This window comes from Bubalus kerabau, chromosome 8, assembly GCF_029407905.1.
Source record: "Bubalus kerabau isolate K-KA32 ecotype Philippines breed swamp buffalo chromosome 8, PCC_UOA_SB_1v2, whole genome shotgun sequence".
NCBI lineage: Eukaryota > Metazoa > Chordata > Mammalia > Artiodactyla > Bovidae > Bubalus > Bubalus kerabau.
In genome coordinates, this window is record NC_073631.1 from 105688654 (window position 1) to 105711859 (window position 23206).

General features: G+C 42.6%; 1 protein-coding gene across 1 annotated transcript in view; it reads right to left on the reverse strand.

Moving 5' to 3' along the window:
- The window catches only part of SVOPL (SVOP like), a 90931-nt gene that overhangs the window by 60033 nt on the left and 7692 nt on the right, over positions 1-23206 (reverse strand). Inside the window, exons 4-6 of the mRNA XM_055591044.1 lie at positions 15291-15354; positions 9406-9531; positions 8210-8338 (exon numbers count right to left, since the gene is read on the reverse strand). Coding sequence (XP_055447019.1) covers positions 8210-8338; positions 9406-9531; positions 15291-15354 — 319 coding nt within the window. The remainder of the gene's footprint in view (positions 1-8209; positions 8339-9405; positions 9532-15290; positions 15355-23206) is intronic.

Consider the following 23206-nt stretch of genomic DNA (forward strand, 5'->3'; position numbering starts at 1 on the left):
TTTAACACATTTGTCTAAGTCAATCAGTCTCTGCATACTTTTTATTATCACTGGCAAGTACAAAGACCCACTGAATTTAAGATTCTAATGCTTTCACTCTTCTCCTTCTCACCAGTACTGGTGAGAGGTAGAATAGAGTACAGAAAGTAGGAGGATACAAAAACAAATATGAAACTGATCGAGACTCTTTTAACATTAAGATGAAAAAACCCTAATATTAAAAAAGTGTGAGATTCATGTAAAAAACAAGTGGCCTAAATTTGAAAACAGGATACTGTGTCCAATTTCTTTGTGTGTCTTTAGTAAAAGTTCTTGTCCATAGCCAGTGCCTATGAAGTATGTTTGGATCAAAATAAGGCTGAGTTATACAGTATTAGGCAGTAATGGATTTTTATGTAAAGCTAGGAATATTTCAGGTGGAGGGTGTTCAGCTGAAAACCAACTACTCTTTTCTCACAAATCCACCTGGGATTACAGCATCACACCCTTGGCCCCCCGACCAGGGAGACCAGAAGTGTGGTCTGGGGGTCCTGGATTTTGTTGTCACAGGAACAGCTCCCAGAGAACTCAGAGGTCCTCTGCCTCTGTGACTTTCAGGCTCAGCTCCTAGATTTCACTGGGGGTGGACTCGAGCAACTGACACTCCATTTTCATCTGCTCTATATCTCGGGACTCTGGTCACTCATCTTTGGAACACCTCTGATCCAGCCCTATCCTCATATTTTCCAACACAGAATACATGGCCCAGAGAGGGTAAGTGACTTGCCCAAGATCACACAGCTGTTTGAAGACAGAGCCAGTCTGGGTCTTTCCCACCTACCTCTCTGCCATGTCCCCTGGGTTTAGACACAACTATGGTCCCCTCACCACCACCCCCCCCAAGCATCACTGGAGATTCAGAAAGCTGAGTTATATATAAACATATAAATTTTATCCTAATAAGTCATTTGGTTCTGAACCTTTGGCTATATAACCCAAATGGGTGGACTTATTCAGCTTCTTCATGGAATGGCCCCTCCTCAGACAGCCTGCAAAGCATCTCAGGAGTGAAGCTGCAGAGGGTCCACCGCCCACAGCATCTTGCCTGGCCTCCTCCACACAGCATCCTAATAACCACCTATGTGACTGAATTCACTGCTCATCCCTACCTTTGGTCTCAGCTCACACCATTCCTCCTTCCTGGCCTTTTTCCTCCCCAAGGCTGCCTCTCCTCTCAGTGTGCAATGTCTGCCCACTTCTCCCTGCAGGTGGCTCTGCCAACCTGGCTCACAGTCACTTCTCTGCTCTGATCCTCCACACCCTGCTTCCCAGGCCACTCGCTTGGTTCTAGGCATCTGGGTTCTGTTATGTTATTGATACTTTCCTATGTGAGTCTCACCTCTCGAACCAGATTTAGGAGACTTGAAGGCAGGGTCCCTCGCTTACAGCTCTGTATTCACAAGGCCTTGCTCAATAGACCACCGTGGAGAAGAACAAGATCATTTAATGGGCATGAGGGATGGAGGCAGCAAGCTGAAGTCAAGAGAAATGAAGAGGGAGAAAGAAGGAAGGGGGAGAAAAGAGAAGGATATAAGAGGAAGGAGGGTAGGGGGCGGTTGTAGAGATGACTGAGAATGGAGATGGGGTCTTTAAAGAGTTAAATGAGTTAAAATGAGGTCATTAGGGTGGACTGTAATCCAATATGACCGATGTCCTTATAAAATGAGGTCAGAATACACACACAGGGAAGATGACATGAAGACACAGGGAGAAGACGGACATCTAAAAGCCAAGGAAAGGAGCCTCAGAATAAACCAGCCCTGCAACACCTTGACGTTGGACATCTAGCCTCCAGAATTGTGAGAAAATAATATTTGTTGTTTAAGACACCCAGTCTATGCTATTTTATTATGGCAGCCCAAGTGAACTAATACCCAGTTGGATAGGAGATGGAGGATGAGGGGTGGAAGAGGGAGAAGGGAAAAAGGAAAGAGGAAAGAAGTGGACCTCAGTGCTCCTCAGTCCTGGAACAACTACTGGGTTAAAAAAAAAAAAAAAAAAAACACAATACACATCAGAGACTTCCCTGAGGGTCCAATGATTAAGACTTCACCTTTCAATGCAGAAGGTGCAGGTTTGATCCCTGGTCGGGGAGCTAAGAACCCACATGGTCTCTTGGCCAAAAAAAACAAAACACAAAACAAAAGCAATACTGTAACAAATTCAATAAAGACTTTTAAAAAATGGTCCACATCAAAAAACTCTACAATCAGACCCTCACAATCATTCAGCTGTCCATGGTTTTGTCTCTAAGTTTTTTTCTCTCTCTGAACCCAATTTTATTTTTTATTGTATTGACAATCAAAATTTCACAGCCAGTTAGAGATTATGTGCCAGTTTCTACAAAGCATAATAACTTCTTTCATTTAATCCTTGTTGCCTAGCAACTAGTCTTCCCATCATGCTTTGCCTGATAAAATGTAATTGTCAGTATCCTGATAGAAAGGTAGGAGAGGCTGATACTGCCTAATAGTAGGGTCCTGACCTCTGAACCACAAACTTTTATCTCCAAAATCCAGAAAAAAAAAAAATTAGAATAACAGAAGCATCCTTAATTCTTCGGAAGAAAGTTTAAGGTTCCTGTTTCACAACTGGGTCTTGAGGCATGTGGAATAATTAGGGGAAACACTCCACAAAGCAAAGTAAGAACACCTTACCAAATGAAAACTGTGAATGTGAGGAAGTTTGGGGCATTGAATTCTCATTTCTGCACTTTTATCAAGCACATTCTATCTCACAACACATCCAGCACCAGGTCAGGTGGCAGTGGGATTACAATGCTTTTGTCATCAGTGATGTCCTGGGAAAGTCAGGAACACCCAGAAAAGCCCACCTCTGACATGTGTGCAGGACACAGAAGACCTGTACCCTTGACATCACCCTCCTGTTGTGGTCATACAATGCCTGAGGGAGTAAGATGTGAGGAGGTGAGCGGGGAGAGCTGTTGCTGCCCTGGACCCATCTGAGGCATGGAGGAACAGCTGGGTCAAGATCAGGCTCTGCCATAGATTGGTGCAGCCACTGTGGAAAGTGGTATGGACAGTCCTCAGAAGATTAAAAACAGAACTTCCATCAGATCAGATCAGATCAGATCAGTCGCTCAGTCATGTCCTACTCTTTGCAACCCCATGAATCGCAGCACACCAGGCCTCCCTGTCCGTCACCAACTCCCGGAGTTCACTCAGACTCACGTCCATCGAGTCAGTGATGCCATCCAGCCATCTCATCCTCTGTCACCCCCTTCTCCTCCTGCCCCCAATTCCTCCCAGCATCAGAGTCTTTTCCAATGAGTCAATTCTTCGCAAGAGGTGGCCAAAGTAATGGAGTTTCAGCTTTAGTATCATTCCTTCCAAAGAAATCCCAGGGCTGATCTCCTTCAGAATGGACTGGTTGGATCTCCTTGCAGTCCAAGGGACTCTCAAGAGTCTTCTCCAACACCACAGTTCAAAAGCATCAATTCTTCGGCGCTCAGCCTTCTTCACAGTCCAACTCTCACATCCATACATGACCACAGGAAAAACCATAGCCTTGAATAGACGAACCTTTGTTGGCAAAGTAATGTCTCTGCTTCTGAATCCAGCAACCCCACCTCTGGGTATATATCCAAAGGAAATGAAAATAGGGGCTTAAAGAGATCTTCACTCCCACTTCACTTTAAAGTTCTTCTTAAAAAAAATCATTCAATTTTGGTTGGTTCACTTGGTTCATTTCCAAGGCAAATCATTCAACATCATAGTAATCCAAGTCTATGCCCCAACCACTAATGCAGAAGAAGCCGAAGTTGAGTGATTCTATGAAGACTTATAAGACCTTCCAGCACTAACACCAAAAAAACAAATTAACAGCATAAGGGATTGGAATGCAAAAGCAGGAAGTCAAGAGATACTTGGAGTAACAGGCAAGTTTGGCCTTGGTGTACAAAATGAAGCAAGGCAAAGGCTAACAGAATTTTGTCAAGAAAACATACATCACAGCAAACACCATTTTCCAACAACACAAGGGATGACTATACACATGGACATCATCATATAGCCATTATGAAATCAGATTGATGATATTCTCTGCAGCTGAAGATGGAAAAGCTTTATACAGGCAGCAAAGACAAGACCAGGAGCTGACTGTGGCTCAGATCACGAACTGCTTATTGCAAAATTCAGGCTTAAATTAAAGAAAGTAGGGAAAACTGCTCGGCCTTTTAGATATGACCTAAAGCAAATCCTTTATGATTATACAGTGGACACAATGAATAGATTCAAAGGATTAGATCTGGTAGACAGTGCCTGAAGAACTATGGATGGAGGTTTGTAACACTGTACAGGAGGTGGTAACCAAAACCATCCCAAAGAAAAATAAATGCAAGAAGGCAAAGTGGTTGTCTGAGGTGGCTTTACAAATAGCTGAGACAAGAAGAGAAGTGAAATGCAAGGGAGAAAGGGAAAGATACACCCAAATGAATGCAGAGTTCCAGAAAATAGCAAGGAGAGATAAGAAAGCCTTCTTCAACAAACAATGCAAAGAAATAGAGGGAAACAACAAAATGGGAAAGGCTAGACATCTCTTCAATAAAATTGGAGATATCAAGGGAGTATTTCATGCAAGGATGGGCATGATAAAGGACAGGAATGGTAAGGACCTAACAAAAGCAGAAGAGATTAAGAAAAGGTGGCAAGAATACAAAGAACTATACAAAAAAGATCTTAATGACTCAGATAACCACGATGATGTGGCCACCCACCTAGAATCAGACATCCTGGAGTGTGCAGTCAAGTGGGCTAGGAAGCATCACTATAAACAAAGCTAGTGGGGGTGATGGAATACCAGCCGAGCTATTTAAAATCCTAAAAGATGACGCTGTGAAAGTGCTGCACTCAATATGTCAGCAAATTTGGAAAACTCAGCAGTGGCCACAGAACTGAAAAAGGTCAGTTCTCATTCCAACTCCAAAAACAGGCAATGCCAAAGAATGTTCAAACTACTGTGTAGCTGTGCTCATTTTACATGCTAGCAAGGTTATATTCAAAATCTTTCAAGCTAGGCTTCAGCAGTATATGAACTGAGAAATTACAGATGTACAAGCTGGGTTTAGAAAGCCAGAGTTCAAATTGCCAACATTTATTGGATCATAGGGAAAGCAGGAAATTCCAGAAAAACATCTACTTCTGCTTCATTAAAGCAGACTACATTGCTTACTAATTACTTACTACAGACTACATTACTACATTACTAATTACAGCATATTTCATTGACTACATTAAAGCCTCTTACTGTGTAGATCACAAAAAACTGTAGAAAATTCTTCAAAAGATGGGACTACCAGACCAGCTTACCTGTCTTCTGAGAAACCTGTATGTAAGTCAAGAAGCAACAGTTAAGAACCAGACATGGAACAACTGACTGGTTCAGAATTGGGGAAGGAGTACATTGAGGCAGTACATTGTCACCCAACTTATTTAATTTATATACACAGAACATCACGTGAAATATTGAGCTGGTTAAATCACAAGCTGGAATCAAGACTGCCAGGAGACATAGCAACAACCTCAGATATGCAGATGATACCACTCTAATGGAAGAAAGTGAAGAGGAACTAAAGACCCTCTTGATGAAGATGAAAGAGGAAAGTGAAAAAGCTGACTTAAAACTCAATATTCAAAAACATAACATCATGGCATCTGGTCCTATCACTTCACAGCAAACAGAACCGGAAAAAGTGGAAGCAGTGACAGTTACTTTCTTGGGCTCCCAAATCACTGCAGATGATGACTGCAGCCATGAAATTAAAAGACGTTGGCTCCTTGGAAAGAAAGCTATGACAAACCTAGACAGCATATCAAAAAACAGAGACATCACTTTGCCAGCAAAGGTCTGTACTATCAAGCTATGGTTTTCCAGTAGTCAAGTATGGTAGAGAATTGGACCATAAGCCTTGGACCATCAAGGACTAATAACTGATGTTTTCAAAATGTGGTGCTGGAGAAGACTCTTGAGAGTCCCTTGGACTGCAAGATCAAATCAGTCAATTGTAAAGGTAATCAACCCTGAATGTTCATTGGAAGGACTGATGCTGAAGCGCCAGTATTTTGGCCACCTGATGCGAAGAACTTACTCACTGGAAAAGACCCTGATGCTGGGAAAGATTGAAGGCAAAAGGAGAAGGGGGCTGCAGAGGATGAGATAGTTGATAGCATCCCTGACTCAATGGACCTGAATCTGAGCAAACTCCAGGAGACAAAGAAGGACAGGGGAGCCTGGTGTGCAGCAATCCATGGGATCACAAAGAGTCGGACACAACTTAGTGACTGAACAACAGCAACGGCAATGAAAAATAGGCCTGAGAAAATAGCTTGGAAAATTCTGAAAAAGAACTTTGATAATTAGTACATACTTTATAAGTATGAAAACTTATTATAAAATACTATAATTGTTATATTAGACCAACAACTAATGTTCTAGTATATAATAAATCCCATATATATTTGAACAAAACCTAATATTTAGAACATGCCTGCTAAGTTGCTTCAGTCATATCCAACTCTTTGCGACCCTGTGGCCCATAGCCCACTAGGCTCTTCTGTTCTGGGATTCTCAAGGCAAGAATACTGGAGCAGGTTGCCATTTCCTTCTCCAGGTGATCTTCCTGACCCAGGGATCAAACCCATGTCTCTTGAGTCTCCTACATTGGCAGGTGGGTTCTTTACCACTAGCACCACATGGGAAGCTTGTTTAGAACATAATATTCAGCAATAAATTTAAATACATGGGGGATGGATTAGTCAATAAAAATACATCAGTGTTAGTTATTTGGATATGGCAAAGCTAGATCTGTTCCATGCTTCTTATATCCAATTAAACACACACAGATCCAGCATTTACATATTAAATAAGAAACCAAATTAACCCAACACAAAGAGGAGGGAGACAAAAAAGGAACTGTAAAAATTGAGTTTGACAACAATAAAAAAGTAAAAAACGTCGATAACTCTCGATAATGACCCTAAAAATAGAATTTAAATGCCAAATTTTGCTTTGAAAAAATCATTTATGAGGTTTATACAGTTGATATCAGTAAGACGAGGCCAGTACAAGGAAAATAAAATTATAAAACAATCACTCGGATATAAACAGTGTGGCGATAACATGTGACTAGCTCTGTAAGACAGATGCTGTTATTTCCATTTTGTTGATGAGGAAAGTGATGGCAGGCAGGCAGAACAGCCATCAATAAAAAGTCTACAAGTAATAAATGCCAGAAAGGATGTGGAGAAAAGAGAACCCTCTTACACTGTTGGTGGGAATGTAAATTGGTGTGGCCACTAAGGAAATTAGTGTGGAGGTTCCTTAAAATACTTTAAAAATAGAATTGCCATATGATCCAGCAATCCCATTCCTGGGCATATATCCAGACAAAATTATAAATCAAAAAGATACATGCACCCTAGTATTTATTGCAACATTATTTACAATTACCAAGATATGGAAACAACCCAAATGTCTATTGATACATGAGTGGATAAAGAAGATGTGGTATAAATATGTGTGTGTGTGTGTGTGTGTGTGTATACACACACATATACACACACAGTGGGTTACTACTCAGCCATTAAAAATAATGAAATAATGCCATTTGCAGCAGCACGGATGGACCTAGAGATTATCATGCTAAGTGAGGTTTAAGTCAAAGACAAGTATATCACTTATATGTGGAATCTAAAATATGACATAAATGAACTCATCTATGAAACAAAAACAGACCCACAAATATAAAGAACAGACTTGTGGTTGTTGAGGGGTGGTGGGGGGGCAAGAAGGATTGGAAATCCAGGATTGGCAGATGTTGACTGCCTCATCTGTATAGCACATGGAATTATATTCAATAGCCTATGATAAACCATAATGGAAAGGAATTATGAAAAAATACATAACTGAGTCCCTTTGCTGTACAGCAGAAATTAAACACAACATTGTAAATCAACTATACTTCAATAAAATTTGGGGGGAAAAAAGTGATATTGCATTACTTGGCTCCACCAGGCTCAAGGTGGAGCTGGATTTAGGCTCATTTTCCTCCATTCTTTTCCTAGTCCTGCCCCTGGAGGGCTGAGGTCCCCTTCCCTCTCACCTTCCACCACTAAGGGGATTTCTGGTGACCCCTGGTTGGAGAAGGACTCACCAGGATGGGCTCCACCAGCTTCCCCTCCGGCATGACTGAGCGGTTCATCTTGGCAATGCGTTCCAGTGTAGCCAGGGCAACCTGAGTGTTCCCGGTGGAGACGTTGAACCGAGCAGATTCAGGGATAAACTAGGCATAGGTGACAAAGAACATCAGAATTGCAGCTGCTGTGGACCCCAGAGATACAGCCATCACGGTTTCATACGCTACAGCATCCCCGTTTCCAGAGGTGAGGATGCAGCGAGCTCTGCGGCAGCAACAGCAGGTGCACTAGCGCAGTCCTGCTAGAACAAAAGCTGCCGTCTCCTTACCATCGCCCCGTCTAGGATGACAGCGGATCGATACTAAGCTTCACGCCAGTTTGGCCCAACCAACTTAATACAATGAAATTCTTACACCCAATCTGTAAAGAGCTGCCTCCCAGGGCTCTTTCTACTGCTTTACTTTTTACTGATTTTCTACTCCTCCATCACCTAGGCCCTCCCCAGGAACCCCAGAACTCTCCACAGTGCAGGAACCATGAGTAGAGGAACCATCCCGATCGTAGAGGGCTTCGACCCACTGATGGTGGCATACGCTGAACACCACGCTCAGAAAACAGCACAGCCTTCCACTGACATGAGGACCTTGGGAATCACCTTGAAGGGCCCCCTGCTCTTGGTGCCTCCCCCGATGAAGACCAGTGGCTTCTTCCTCAGCAAAGCATCTCCCCCAGCAGTATCCTCTTCCCCATTCCCCAGCCAGAGTGCAGTTCAGGTCATCCTCATCACCCACCAGGATTAATCTGATAGTTTCTAACTGCTTTTCTGACCTTTTCCATCTTCCCTCCCACCAGCCTCCACATAACCAAGTACCTGTTCCCCAGCACGCAACCCCTGCCACATCGCCAGGGCCCCTGGTCCTGCAGGCTCTTTGTAACCTGGACACAGGCCTGTCTTTCCAGCTGGCCTCCCCTCAGCACCCCTCACTCTACAATTCACTGTCTGCCTGATGTCCCCCAAACATATCCTGCATTCATACGTTCATGACTGGGCTTGTGCATTAAATTTGCCAAAACACCCTTTTCACATAAACCGATAGAGACAGATACTTCAATAATGGAGAAAGGTCCTGGGCATGAGAAAGATGTCTGTAGGCCAAGAAGCCACTGGGCCAACCAGAGGGGAAGTCAAGAGGGAGCCCATGAGCTTCGTCACCTTGAAGGCCATGATGAGGATGATGCCAGGGATGGAGGCAATGCGGATAAGCCAGCGCCACCCGATGGTGGGGACGACTACGGAGGCCAGGCCGATGATGAGCAGGGAGCCAGCCAGCCAGAAAACCTGGGGGAGAGAAGGAAGGTTAAAGCCCTCCTATTTTCCAATAGTCACATGTGGATGTCAGAGCTGGACTACAAAGAAACCTGAGTGCCAAAGAATAGATGCTTTTGACCTATGTGTTGGAGAAGACTCTCGAGAGTCCCTTGGACAGCAAGGAGAGCCAACCAGTCCATCCTACAGGAAATCAGTCCTGAATATTCACTGAAAGGACTGATGCTAAAGCTGAAACTCCAATACTTTGGCCACCTGATATGAAGAACTGATGCACTGGAAAAGACCCTGATGCTGGGAAAGATTGAGGGCAGGAGGAAAAGGGGATGACAGAGGATGAGATGGTTGGATAGCATCACCAATTTGATGGACATGAGTTTGAGTAAGCTCAGGGAGTTGGTAACGGACAGGGAAGCCTGGCGTGCTGCAGTCCATGGAGTCATAAAGAGTCAGACACAACTGAGCAACTGAACTGAACTGATTGCATGCCCTCCATACCCCCACTCCAGGAGCGCCCCGACCTGCATTGTAAGAGGATGAGATGGGACAAAGGCTTTGCTTGAAGACTGGCACCACCTCCAGGACTGGATGAATTGGTGATGTTACTCACTTCTCCATGACTCCATTTGCTTGTCTACAGGTAGGAGGCTTAGCAAGACAGGGGGACAGCAATGCCATCAAAGTTTAAAAACACCTCGGGCCCAAGACATAGATTTTCTTTTCTTGAATAAACAATACAGTCACTGGTTCGTAATTCAAGGTACAAAGGAGAACACTGCGAATGGATTCCTCTTTTCTCCCAGTTTCCTTTAATCCAGTTCCGCTCCTCAGAAGAAACCAGTATCACCAGTTTCTTCCATCCTTCCGAAACTGTTCTCAGTTCAGTTCAGTCGCTCAATCGTGTCTGACTCTTTGCGACCCCAAGAATTGCACCACGCCAGGCCTCCCTGTCCATCAGCAAGTGCCAGAGTTCACCCAAACTCATGTCTATCGAGTCAGTGATGCCATACAGCCATCTCATCCTCTGTCGTCCCCTTCTCCTCCTGCCCCCAATCCCTCCCAGCATCAGAGTCTTTTCCAATGAGTCAACTCCTCACATGAGGTGGCCAAAGTATTGGAGTTTCAGCTTCAGCATCAGTCCTTCCAATGAATACCCAGGACTGATTTCCTTTAGGATGAACTGGTTGGATCTCCTTGCAGTCCAAGGGACTCTCAAGAGTCTTCTCCAACACCACAGTTCAAAAACATCAATTCTTCGGCGCTCAGCCTTCTTCACAGTCCAACTCTCACATCCATACATGACCTCAGGAAAAACCATAGCCTTGACTAGATGGATCTTTGTTGGCAAATAATGTCTCTGCTTTTCAATATGCTATCTAGGTTGGTCGTAACTTGCCCTCTAAAGAGTAAGCGTCTTTTAATTTCATGGCTGCAGTCACCATCTGTAGTGATTTTGGAGCCCAGAAAAATAATTCTGCCACTGTTTCCACTGTTTCCCCATCTATTTCCCATGAAGTGATGGGACCCGATGCCATGATCTTACTTTTCTGAATGTTGAGCTTTAAGCCAACTTTTTCACTCTCCTCTTTCACTTTCATCAACAGGCTTTTTAGTTCCTCTTCACTTTCTGCCATAAGGGTGGTGTCATCTGCATATATGAGGTTATTGATATTTCTCCCGGCAATCTTGATTCCAGCTTGTACTTCTTCCAGCCCAGTGTTTCTCATGATATACTCTGCATATAAGTTAAATAAGCAGGGTGACAATATACAGCCTTGACGGCCTCCTTTTCCTATTTGGAACCAGTCTGTTGTTCCATGTCCAGTTCTAACTGTTGCTTCCTGACCTGCATACAGGTTTCTTAAGAGGCAGGTCAGGTGGTCTGGTATTCCCATCTCTTGAAGAATTTTCCACAGTTTATTGTGATCCATACAGTCAAAGGCTTTGGCATAGTCAAGAAAGCAGAAATAGATGTTTTTCTGGAACTCTCTTGCTTTTTTGATGATTCAGAGGATGTTGGCAATTTGATCTCTGGTTCCTCTGCCTTTTCTAAAACCAGCTTGAACATCTAGAAGTTCATGGTTCACATATTGCTGAAGCCTGGCTTGGAGAATTTTGAGTATTACTTTAGCATGTGAGATGAGTGCAATTGTGTGGTAGTTTGAGCATTCTTTGGCATTGCCTTTCTTTGGGATTGGAATGAAAATTGACCTTTTCCAGTCCTGTGGCCACTGCTGAGCTTTCCAAATTTGCTGGCAGATTGAGTGCAGCACTTTCACAGCACCATCTTTCAGGATTTGAAATAGCTCAACTGGAATTCCATCACCTCCACTAGCTTTGTTCATAGTGATGCTTCCTAAGGCCCACTTGACTTCACATTCCAGGATGTCTGGCTCTAGGTGAGTGATCACACCATCGTGATTATCTGGGTTGTGAAGATCTTTTTTGTACAGTTCTTCTGTGTATTCTTGCCACCTCTTCTTAATATCTGCTGCTTCTGTTAGCTCCATACAATTTCTGTCTTTTATTGCCGGGAGCCGCCACAGGAGATCCCACCCATGACAAGGTCATGTGGAAGAGCCATGATGAGCAAGGCAGATCATGGCTCGAGGGACCCCCCCTGAATCTGCTCGAGCATCTACCCCAAAACCAGAATCTGTCTGTCTTACTATTTTGTGCCTTTCACCAACTCTTCTGACATTAATAGGGGGCTATCCCCGACCACCTTTCTCTGGAAAAAGTCAACTTAGGGCTTTAGTTAATAAGTCTCCTGGGCATGAAAGGAATATTTCTATTTTAATACCTCTGTTGGCATTCTAGCTTGCCTGACAGGTTTATCCATACTCTTGCAATTAACACACATGACTGTTCACAACTCCCCAACCTTGAAAGGCACGGGAAACCAAAACATTCTAAAAGTCCTAATGAGCATAGAGTCCTTTAAGGGATGAAAAATTATTAGAATAGATAGTACTGGTAAAGATTTCATTATTGGGCCAATGCTTGCTGCCATGTTCCCATATCCCTTATCCATTGTGCACCTGGGAGTGCATTGGTTAACATAGTTGGAATGTAAGAAAAACAAGTAGCAGCCTTGGAATTAACCACATCAGACCTTTGAGCTAATTGGTTCTTTCTTTGTTGTAACTCACTGCACCTTTACTCCATGAGAATGTAACTCTGTTTAGCACTTTCTGAGGCTGACATAGATTATAAATATAAAGAAAAAACACTTCAAGGGAAAATAAGTTTTCTGGCTGATCAGCCTTTATCAAAAAAGGGCCATAAAGTGTCCACAGGCCTCCAAGGCCAGAAGATATTGTACACAACATTGTTTATGGGAGAGGTATGCAGAAAAAATCCTAGTTTCAATAAAGACAAAACAGATGTAATGTTTGGGCTGACTCTGTATGACTTTGCATCTTTCATTTCCCTCTATGTACAAGTCAAGGTATAAAAGTTCCTTTTGAAAATAAAGTTACAGGCCTCACTCACCAAAGCTTGGTCTCCCCGTGTCATTCTTTTTTTCCTTTTCTCTCCTTTTCTCTCTCTGTTCTTCTTTCAGGATGACTCCTTGGAACACAGGAGCTTTATTGGCTTTCTGTGTAAACCAAGGAAGGTCAAGACTCTTTCTCTTCCCTTTTTATTTCGTTATCACCTATGCCATCATCCTGAGGGTACCCTTGGATCCTGCTGGGGCTGGACCCAGGCACTTTATCAAGCCCATCTTTGCATGAAATGTTCCCTTGGTATCTCTAATTTTCTTGAAGAGATCTCTAGTCTTTCCCATTCTGATGTTTTCCTCTATTTTTTTTGCATTGATCCCTGAGGAAGGCTTTTCTTATCTCTCCTTGCTATTCTTTGGAACTCTGCATTCAGATGCTTATATCTTTCCTTTTCTCCTTTGCTTTTCATTTCTCTTGTTTTCACAGCTATTTGTAAGGCCTCCTCAGACAGCCATTTTGCTTTCTTGCATTTCTTTTCCATGGGGATGGTCTTGATCCCTGTCTCCTGTACAATGTCAAGAACCTCCCCTGTTCTAAACATATACACGCTAATGTTTTGTTTTTGCTTAAAATGGTAACATAGTATAAATATTTCTCAATACTGCTTTCTGTCCTGAAAAATTTATCTTGAGATTATTTTATATCAACAAAGAGCATGGCAGCCACCCTCATGAGTTGGGAAGTAAAACAGGTCCGAGTGTTATCGTGAGCATTATTTTCCCAGTGGAAGATGAAGAATAGATGATAACTCCATTCCACCTCACAGAGATGGAGAGAAGATAATATTTTAAAAGACCCTTTGGGGGGCCACTTACAGGGTAACTATTTTATCACCAAGGAAGTCTATTTTTAAAACAGCAAGAATATTTCAGAAAGTGGTAAGAGCTATGAGAGAAAGAAATAATGTGAGAATGACTTGTGTCATCAGGGATGATCTTTCTGAAGAAGCAATGTGTGAGAAGGCCAGTAAGAAGCCACTGTAGCAGACCAGGTAACAGCATATGTGGCACTGAAAAGGATTTTAGTAGCGAAATGATAAGAAAAAAAAATTTTTTTTTCCTGTTTGATGGATTTGGCACATATTTTGGAGGTAAAGGCAACAGGATTTGCTGTTAGACACTGCATCAGGGCTTCTGTGGTGGCTCAGTAGCAAGAAGATGCTCTTCGTTGTAGATAAATATTTGGGGGGAGGGGGTCGGTGGAAAGAAACATTCAAAAGTTTGTTCGGTTTTTCCCTTGCAATGTTATGGGAAACACAAAAGAACTTTTTGGCAAACTCATTAGCCACCTAAAACCATTGGATTCATCAATTAGATGACCCCAAAAGACCAGGAAAATAAAACCAGCAATGAGAAGATAAAACAATGTCATGACATGGGATCGTGACAAAAGCAATGGAAGTAGATGGAAGAGATAATGTTTGCAGATGAGCCTGTACCGGATCATGTCTATTAAATAACACTCAGTGTAAAACCCAACGCCTAACTATTGAAAGTGTGGGCATTTATCTTGACAAAGATAAGCAGAAAGCTGGGAGGGATATAAAGAGTTAGCATTTGGTTGCCTACATTTTTTATTGTTGTTGCCTAAATTTAGTGTCAGAAAAATCAAAAATAAAATTTTAAATATTCTCCTACTGCTTTATTCATTGCCAAATATATTAATATATTTTTCAGCAGGAAGGGTCATCACCTTCTGGTCCTCTGAAAGTCAGGGCTTTAGGATAAAGATGACATCAAAGATGGTACAAGGGCACCTAGACTGATGGAGCTTCTGGATGCCAAACCTCTGGTCAGTAGCCAGCAGGGGTCTGAGGACCGGTGGGAGACATCCTCATCTTCTCACCTGGGGAAATGGCTCAGCTGGGAGGAGGAGATTACAAAAGCACTCACAGGCATGGGCCAGTTATGCACACTACTGTCCACAAGGGAGACTCTAGAAGGGATGCTGAGAGTGTGCCTCCACTGAAGACTCAATGGGGAGAAAATGTTCATCCCAGATGCATTCCTGAGCGGCTGTCGTTCCAGTGAAACCAGCCAGTGGACTGTTTCCTGGGGAAGGGGTTACTGTGCTCTAAATGCTGCTGCTGGATTAATGGATGATAGAAGTCCTGGCTCAGAAAGCCTTGGAAATGACCTTTGTGGTCAAGCATCCCTAATGCTTTTTGGCTGGTACCAAGTACCAGGAGTGTTCTGATCAAAGGACCATCAACCAACCAGGAGAAAACTGGGATCTGAAGACTGAGTAGAATTTGGCTTCACTCACCTGAGACAAGGGGAGCATGTAGCCTCGATATTTTGTAGGCAAGAATTCAGTCTTTATGATTAGCCTAAACAGGAAGGGGGAAAACACAATTATGCTTTCATAAAGCCAAATAACTCGTCTTATAAAACAGTCATTGGACTTCCCTGGTGGCACAGTGGATAAGAATCCACCTGCCAGTGCAGGGGACACAGGTTCAATCCCTGGTCCAGGAAGATTCCACGTGCTGCAGGGCAACTATGCCCGCATGCCACAACTACTGCGTGCCTAGAGTCATGCCCTGCAACTCAAGAAGCCACCACAGTAAGAATCCCGAGCACCGCAACAGTGGTCCCCGCTCACAACTACAGAAAGCCTGCACAAAGCAATGAAGACCCAGCACAGCGAAAAGTAAATAAACAAATATTTCTTTAACCAAAAAAAAAAAAAAATCAAAATTTTTCTTGTTTCTTTGATAAAAAATTCAGAAAAAAAATTCATCACTGTAAAATGATAAGAAATACATATGTTGGTCTCTATCCCTGAAAGTGAAAAATTCTCACTCATGTCCAACTCTTTGCAACCCCACGGACCATAGCCTGCCAGGCTCCTCTGTCCATGGGATTCTCCAGGCAAGAATACTGGAGTGGGTTGCCATTCCCTTCTCCAGGAGATATTCCTGACCCAGGGATCGAATCCAGGCCTTCTGAGATGCAGGCAGATTCTTTACCATCTGAGCCACTAGGGAAGCCCTGGTGGTGGTTTAGTCACTAAGTTGTGTCCAACTCTTGCAACCCCATGAACTGTAGCCCCCAGGCTCCTCTGTCCATGGGATTCTCCAGGCAAGAATACTGGAGTGGGTTGCCATTTCTTCCTCCAAGGGATCTTCCGGACTCAGCAATGGAACCCAGGTCTCCTGCAATGCAGGCAGATTCTTTAGCAACTGAATTATAAGGTAAGCCCCCGGGAAGCCCTGGTTCCTGCTAATATTTGGTCTTTAACGCCAGTCCCCGACACAGAGTTCCTGAAAACCTTGGGATTTCCTGGATGATAGGAGCATCATTTATTCTAAGGAGGTGATGCTTGATGCATCCTAGATGGTGGCTGGTCTTCAAACACTAAGGCATGATTAGAATCTTGGAACTTTCAGCCCTATCCCCCCTCCTCTGAAGAGAAGAGAGGGGCTGGAAAACTAATTAATAATCAATTATGCCCACATGAGGAAACCTCCATAAAAATCCCTAACAAACAGGATTCAGAGAGCTTCCAGGCTGGTGAACACAGCTATGTCCTAGGAGCATCGTTCAGTTGCTAAGTTGTATTCGACTCTGTGACCCCACAAAATGTAGCATGCCAGACTCCCATTTCCTTCACTGTCTCATGGAATTTTCTCAGATTCATGTCCATTGATTTGATGATACTATCTAACCTTCACAAGAGAAGACTCTACACATAGACATCACCATGTGGTCAACACCGAAATCAGATTGATTATATTCTTTGCAGCCAAAGTTGGAGAAGTTCTATACAGTCAGCAAAAACAAGACCAGGAGCTGACTGTGGCTCAGTTCATGAACTCCTTATTGCCAAAATCAGACTTAAATTGAAGAAAGTAGGAAAAACCACTAGACCATTCAGGTATGACCTAAATCAAATCCCTTATGATTATACAGTGGAAATAAGAAATAAATTTAAGGGACTAGATAGATCTGATAGACAGAGTACCTGATAAACTATCAGGATACCTGATAAATTACCAGGAAGTTCATGACATTGTACAGGAGATAGGGATCAAGACTATCCCCAAGAAAAAGAAATGCAAAAGAGCAAAATGGCTGTCTGAGGAGGCCTTACAAACATCTGTGAAAAGAAGAGAAGCAAAAAGCAAAGCAGAAAAGGAAAGATATATCAATGTGAATGCAGAGTTCCAAAGCATAGCAAGGAGAGATAAGAAAGCCTTCCTCAGTCATCAATGCAAAGAAATAGAGGAAAACAATAGAATGGGAAAGACTAGAGATCTCTTCAAGAAAATTAGAGATACCTAGGGAACATTTCATGCAAAGATGGGCTCAATAAAGGACAGAAATGGTATGGAGCTAACAGAAGCAGATGTTAAGAAGAGGCGGCAAGAATACACAGAAGAACTACACAAAACAGATCTTCATGACCCAGATAATCACAATGGTATGATCACTCACTTAGAGCCAGACATCCTGGAATCTGAAGTCAAGTGGGCCTTAGGAAGCATCAATACAAACAAAGCTAGTAGAGGTGATGGAATTTCAGTTGAGCTATTTCAAATCCTAAAAGATGATGCTATGAAAGTGCTGTACTCAAATTAGAAAACTCAGCAGTGGCCACAGGACTAGAAAAGGTCAGTTTTCATTCCAATCCCTAAGAAAGGCAATGCCAAAGAACGTTCTAACTACTGCACAATTGCACTCTACTCACACGCCAGCAAAGTAATGCTCAAAATTCTCCAAACCAGGCTTCAACAATACATGAGCCATGAACTTCCAGATGTTCAACCTGGTTTTAGAAAAGGTAGAGGAACGAGAGATCAAATTGCCAACATCCATTGGATCATAGAAAAAGCAAGAGAGTTCCAGAAAAACATCTATTTCTGCTTTATTGACAATGCCAAAGCCTTAGACTGTGTGGATCACAATAAACTGTGGAAAATTCTGAAAGAAATGGGAATACCAGAAGATGGCGGAGGAATAGGGCAGGGAGACCACTTTCTCCCCCACAAATTGATCAAAAGAACATTTGAATGCTCAGAAAAACCCACAAAACAACTTCTGAATGCCAGCAGAGGACATCAGGCACCCAGAAAAGCAGCCCATTGTCTTAGAAAGGAGGTAGGGAAAAAATATAAAAGATAAAAAGAGAGACAAAAGAGGTAGGGACAGAGCTCTGTCCTGGGAAGGGAGTCTAAAAAAGAGAGGTTTCCAAACACAGGAAACACTCTCACTGCCGAGTCTGTGGCAAGCCTTGGAACCACAGAGGGCAACATAACCGGGAGGAAAAATAAATAAATAATTTAAACCCACAGATTACAAGCCTAATGGTAACTCCCCCAGCGGAGAAACAGCACAGACGCCCGCATCCACCACTAGCAAGCAGGGGCTGGGCAGGGAGGTGCGGGCTGCATTGCTTAGAGTAAGGACCGGGCCTGAATGCCCCGAGGGCAATCTGAGGGAACTAACTCGGGACAGCAAACCAGACTGTGGGATAGCTACCTCGCAAAAAGCCCTAACCTAAGACACCGCAAGGCCCACTCACAGAACAAAGGACTGAGCAGAGCTACCCACCTGCAGACTGGCGCATCCCCTTCTGGTGACAGGCAGGTGAGGGCAGCCAGAGCCGGAAGAGGGCAATCACGGCCCCTGAGAGGCATTATCTACCAAACTGCGAGCAGGCTTCATTCCTAACCAAGACTCCTTGGGATTCTGGATGGTCAACATCCACCTGAGAAGGTGTGCAGGTTGTACACCCAGAAAACCGAGTGGCAGGGATGGGGGAGGCAATAAGTCACAGCGACCACGCTCACCAAACACCTGGTCACCTGAGCTGCTCGGACCTCGGAAGGGCACAAAACGAAGGTCCAACCAAGTCTGCACCTCTGAGGACTACCCGAGTACCTGAACCTGAGTGGCTTAGACTTGGGAAGTCTTGGGAAGTGCATACAACCGAGGGCGGGCCTCAGACAGTTCCCAGCAGAGTAACCTAGAGCCTAAGCAGTGTAGACAGGGAAAGCACACATGCTGTGAGCAGGGGCAAACCCAGTGTGGCTGAGACACTGCAAGCACGTGCCAGTGTTATTTGTTTGCAGCGTCCCTCCCTCCCCACAGCACGACTGAACAAGTAAGCCTAAAAAAGTGTCCACCACCAGCCCCTTGCATGAGGGCAGAAATTAGACACTGAAGAGACCAGCAAACAGAAGAAGCTAAAACAGAGGGAACCTCCTTTGGAAGTGACAGGTGCAATAGATTAAAACCCTGTGGTTAGCACCAACTACATAGGAAGGGGCCTATAGATCTTGAGAAATATAAGCCAGATCAAGGAACTATCTGAAAATGAACTGACCCCACACTGCCCACAACACCACCAGAGAAAGTCCTAGATATATTTTTACTATATTTACTATCATTCTTTAATTTTTTAAATTTTTTAAGTCCTCTATTACTTCTTTAATTTTCATAACCTACTATTAGCTGGAATCAAGACTACCAGGAGAAATATCAATAACCTCAGATATGCAGATGACACCACCCTTATGGCAGAAAGTGAAGAGGAACTAAAAAGCCTCTTGATGAAAGTGAAAGTGGAGACTGAAAAAGTTGGCTTTAGCTCAACATTCAGAAAATGAAGATCATGGCATCTGGTCCCATCACTTCATAGGAAATAGATGGGGAAACAGTGGAAACAGTGTCAGACTTTATTTTGGGGGGCTCGAAAATCATTGCAGACGGTGATTGCAGCCATGAAATTAAAAGACGTTTACCCCTTGGAAGGAAAGTTATGACCAACCTAGATAGCATATTCAAAAGCAGAGACACTACTTTGTCAACAAAGGTCCATCTAGTCAAGACTATGTTTTGTCCAGTGGTCATGTGTGGGTGTGAGAGTTGGACTGTGGAGAAAGCAACAGAGGAACATAGCCCTTAGCTTCAATATACAGGCTGCCCAAAGTCACTCCAAACCCATTTACATCTCATAACTCATTACTGGACACTTCATTGCACTCCAGAGAGAAGAAATCCAGCTCCACCCACCAGAACACCTACACAAGCTTCCCTAACCAGGAAACCTTGACAAGCCACCCGTACAATCCCACCCACAGCGAGGAAACTCCACAATAAAGAGAACTCCACAAACTGCCAGAATACAAAAAGGCCACCCCAAACACAGCAATATAAACAAGATGAAGAGACAGAGGAATACCCAGAAGGTAAAGGAACAGGATAAATGTACATCAAACCAAACAAAAGAGGAAGAGATAGGGAATCTACCTGATAAAGAATTCCAAATAATGATAGTGAAAATGATCCAAAATCTTGAAAACAAAGTGGAATCACAGATAAATAGCCTGGAGACAAGGATTAAGAAGATGCAAGAAAGGTTTAACGAAGACCTAGAAGAAATAAAAAAGAGTCAATATATAATGAATAATGCAATAAATGAAATCAAAAACACTCTGGAGGGAACAAATAGTAGAGTAACAGAGGCAGAAGATAGGATTAGTGAGGTAGAAGATAGAATGATAGAAATAAATGAATCAGAGAGGAAAAAAGAAAAACGAATTAAAAGAAATGAGGACAATCTCAGAGACCTCTGGGACAATGTTAAATGCCCCAACATTCGAATCATAGGAGTCCCAGAAGAAGAAGACAAAAAGAAAGACCATGAGAAAATACTTGAGGAGATAATACTTGAAAACTTCCCTAAAATGGGGAAGGAAATAATCACCCAATAATCACCCAAGTCCAAGAAACCCAGAAAGTCCCAAACAAGATCAACCCAAGGCGAAACACCCAAGACACATATTAATCAAATTAACAAAGATCAAGCACAAAGAACAAATATTAAAAGCAGCAAGGGAAAAACAACAAATAACACACAAGGGGATTCCCATAAGGATAACAGCTGATCTTTCAATCGAAACTCTTCAGGCCAGGAAGGAATGGCAAGATATACTTAAAGTGATGAAAGAAAATAACCTACAGCCCAGATTACTGTACCCAGCAAGGATCTCATTCAAATATGAAGGAGAAATCAAAAGCTTTACAGACAAGCAAAAGCTGACAGAATTCAGGACCACCAAACCAGCTCTCAAACAAATGCTAAAGGATCTTCTCTAGACAGGAAACACAGAAAGGGTGTATAAACTCAAACCCAAAACAACAAAGAATGGCAATGGGATCATACTTATCAATAATTATCTTAAATGTAAATGGGTTGAATGCCCCAACCAAAAGACAAAGACTGGCTGAATGGATACAAAAACAAGACCCCTATATATGTTGTCTACAAGAGGCCAACCTCAAAACAAGGGACACATACAGACTGAAAGTGAAGGGATGGAAAAAGATATTCCATGCAAATAGAGACCAAAAGAAAGCAGGAGTAGCAATACTCATATCAGATAAAATAGACTTTAAAACAAAGGCTGTGAAAAGAAACAAAGAAGGACACTACCTAATGATCAAAGGATCAATCCAATAAGAATATATAACAATTATAAATATATATGCACCCAAGATAGGAGCACCGCAATATGTAAGACAAATGCTAACAAGTATGAAAGGGGAAATTAACAGTAACACAATAATAGTAGGAGACTTTAACATGCCACTCACACCTATGGATAGATCAACTAAATGGAAAATTAACAAGGAAACACAACCTTTGAATGATACAATATACCAGTTAGACCTAATTGATATCTATAGGACATGTCATCCCAAAACAATGAATTTCACCTTTTTCTCAAGCGCACACAGAACCTTCTCCAGGATAGATCACATCCTGGGCCATAAATCTAGCCTTGGTAAATTCAAAAAAATTGAAATCATTCCAAGCAATTTTTCTGACCACAATGCAGTAAGATTAGATCTCAATTACAAGAGAAAAACTATTAAAAATTCCAACATATGGAGGCTGAAAAACACGCTGCTGAATAACCAACAAATCACAGAAGAAATCAAAAAAGAAATCAAAATATGCATAGAAACAAATGAAAATGAAAACACAACAACACAAAACCTGTGGGACACTGTAAAAGCAGTGCTAAGGGGATGGTTCATAGCAATACAGGCATACCTCAAGAAACAAGAAAAAAGTCAAATAGATAACCTAACTCTACACCTAAAGCAACTAGAAAAGGAAGAAATGAAGAACCCCAGGGTTAGTAGAAGGAAAGAATCTTAAAAATTAGGGCAGAAATAAATGCAAAAGAAATAAAAGAGACCATAGCAAAAAGCAAAAAGCTGGTTCTTTGAGAGGATAAATAAAATTGACAAACCATTAGCCAGACTCATCAAGAAACAAAGGGAGAAAAATGAAATCAATAAAATTAGAAATGAAAATAGAGAGATCACAACAGACAACACAGAAATACAAAGGATCATAAGAGACTACTATCAGCAATTATATGCCAATAAAATGGACAACGTGGAAGAAATGGACAAATTCTTAGAAAAGTACAACTTTCCAAAACTGGACCAGGAAGAAATAGAAAATCTTAACAGACCCATCACAAGCATGGAAATTGAAACTCTAATCAGAAATCTTCCAGCAAACAAAAGCCCAGGTCCAGATGGCTTCACAGCTGAATTCTACAAAAAATTTAGAGAAGAGCTAACACCTATGCTACTCAAACTCTTCCAGAAAATTGCAGAGGAAGGTAAACTTCCAAACTCATTTTATGAGGCCACCATCACCCTAATACCAAAACCTGACAAGTCAAGTCAAGTCAAGTCAAAGTCACTCAGTCGTGTCCAACTCTTGTGACCCCATGGACTGGAGCCCGCAAGGTTCCTGTCCATGGGATTCTCCAGGCAAGAATACTGGAGTGGGCTGCCATTTCCTGACAAAGATGCCACAAAAAAAGAATACAGGCCAATATCACTGATGAACATAGATGCAAAAATCCTCTCTCACATCCATACATGACCACAGGAAAAACCATAGCCAATACAGTATACTAACGCATATATATGGAATTTAGAAAGATGGTAATGATGTGAGAGTTGGACTGTGAAGAAGGCTGAACGCCGAAGAATTGATGCTTTTGAACTGTGGTGTTGGAGAAGACTCTTGAGAGTCCCTTGGACTGCAAGGAGATCCAACCAGTCCATTCTGAAGGAGATCAGCCCTGGGATTTCTTTGGAAGGAATGATGCTGAAGCTGAAACTCCAGTACTTTGGCCACCTCAG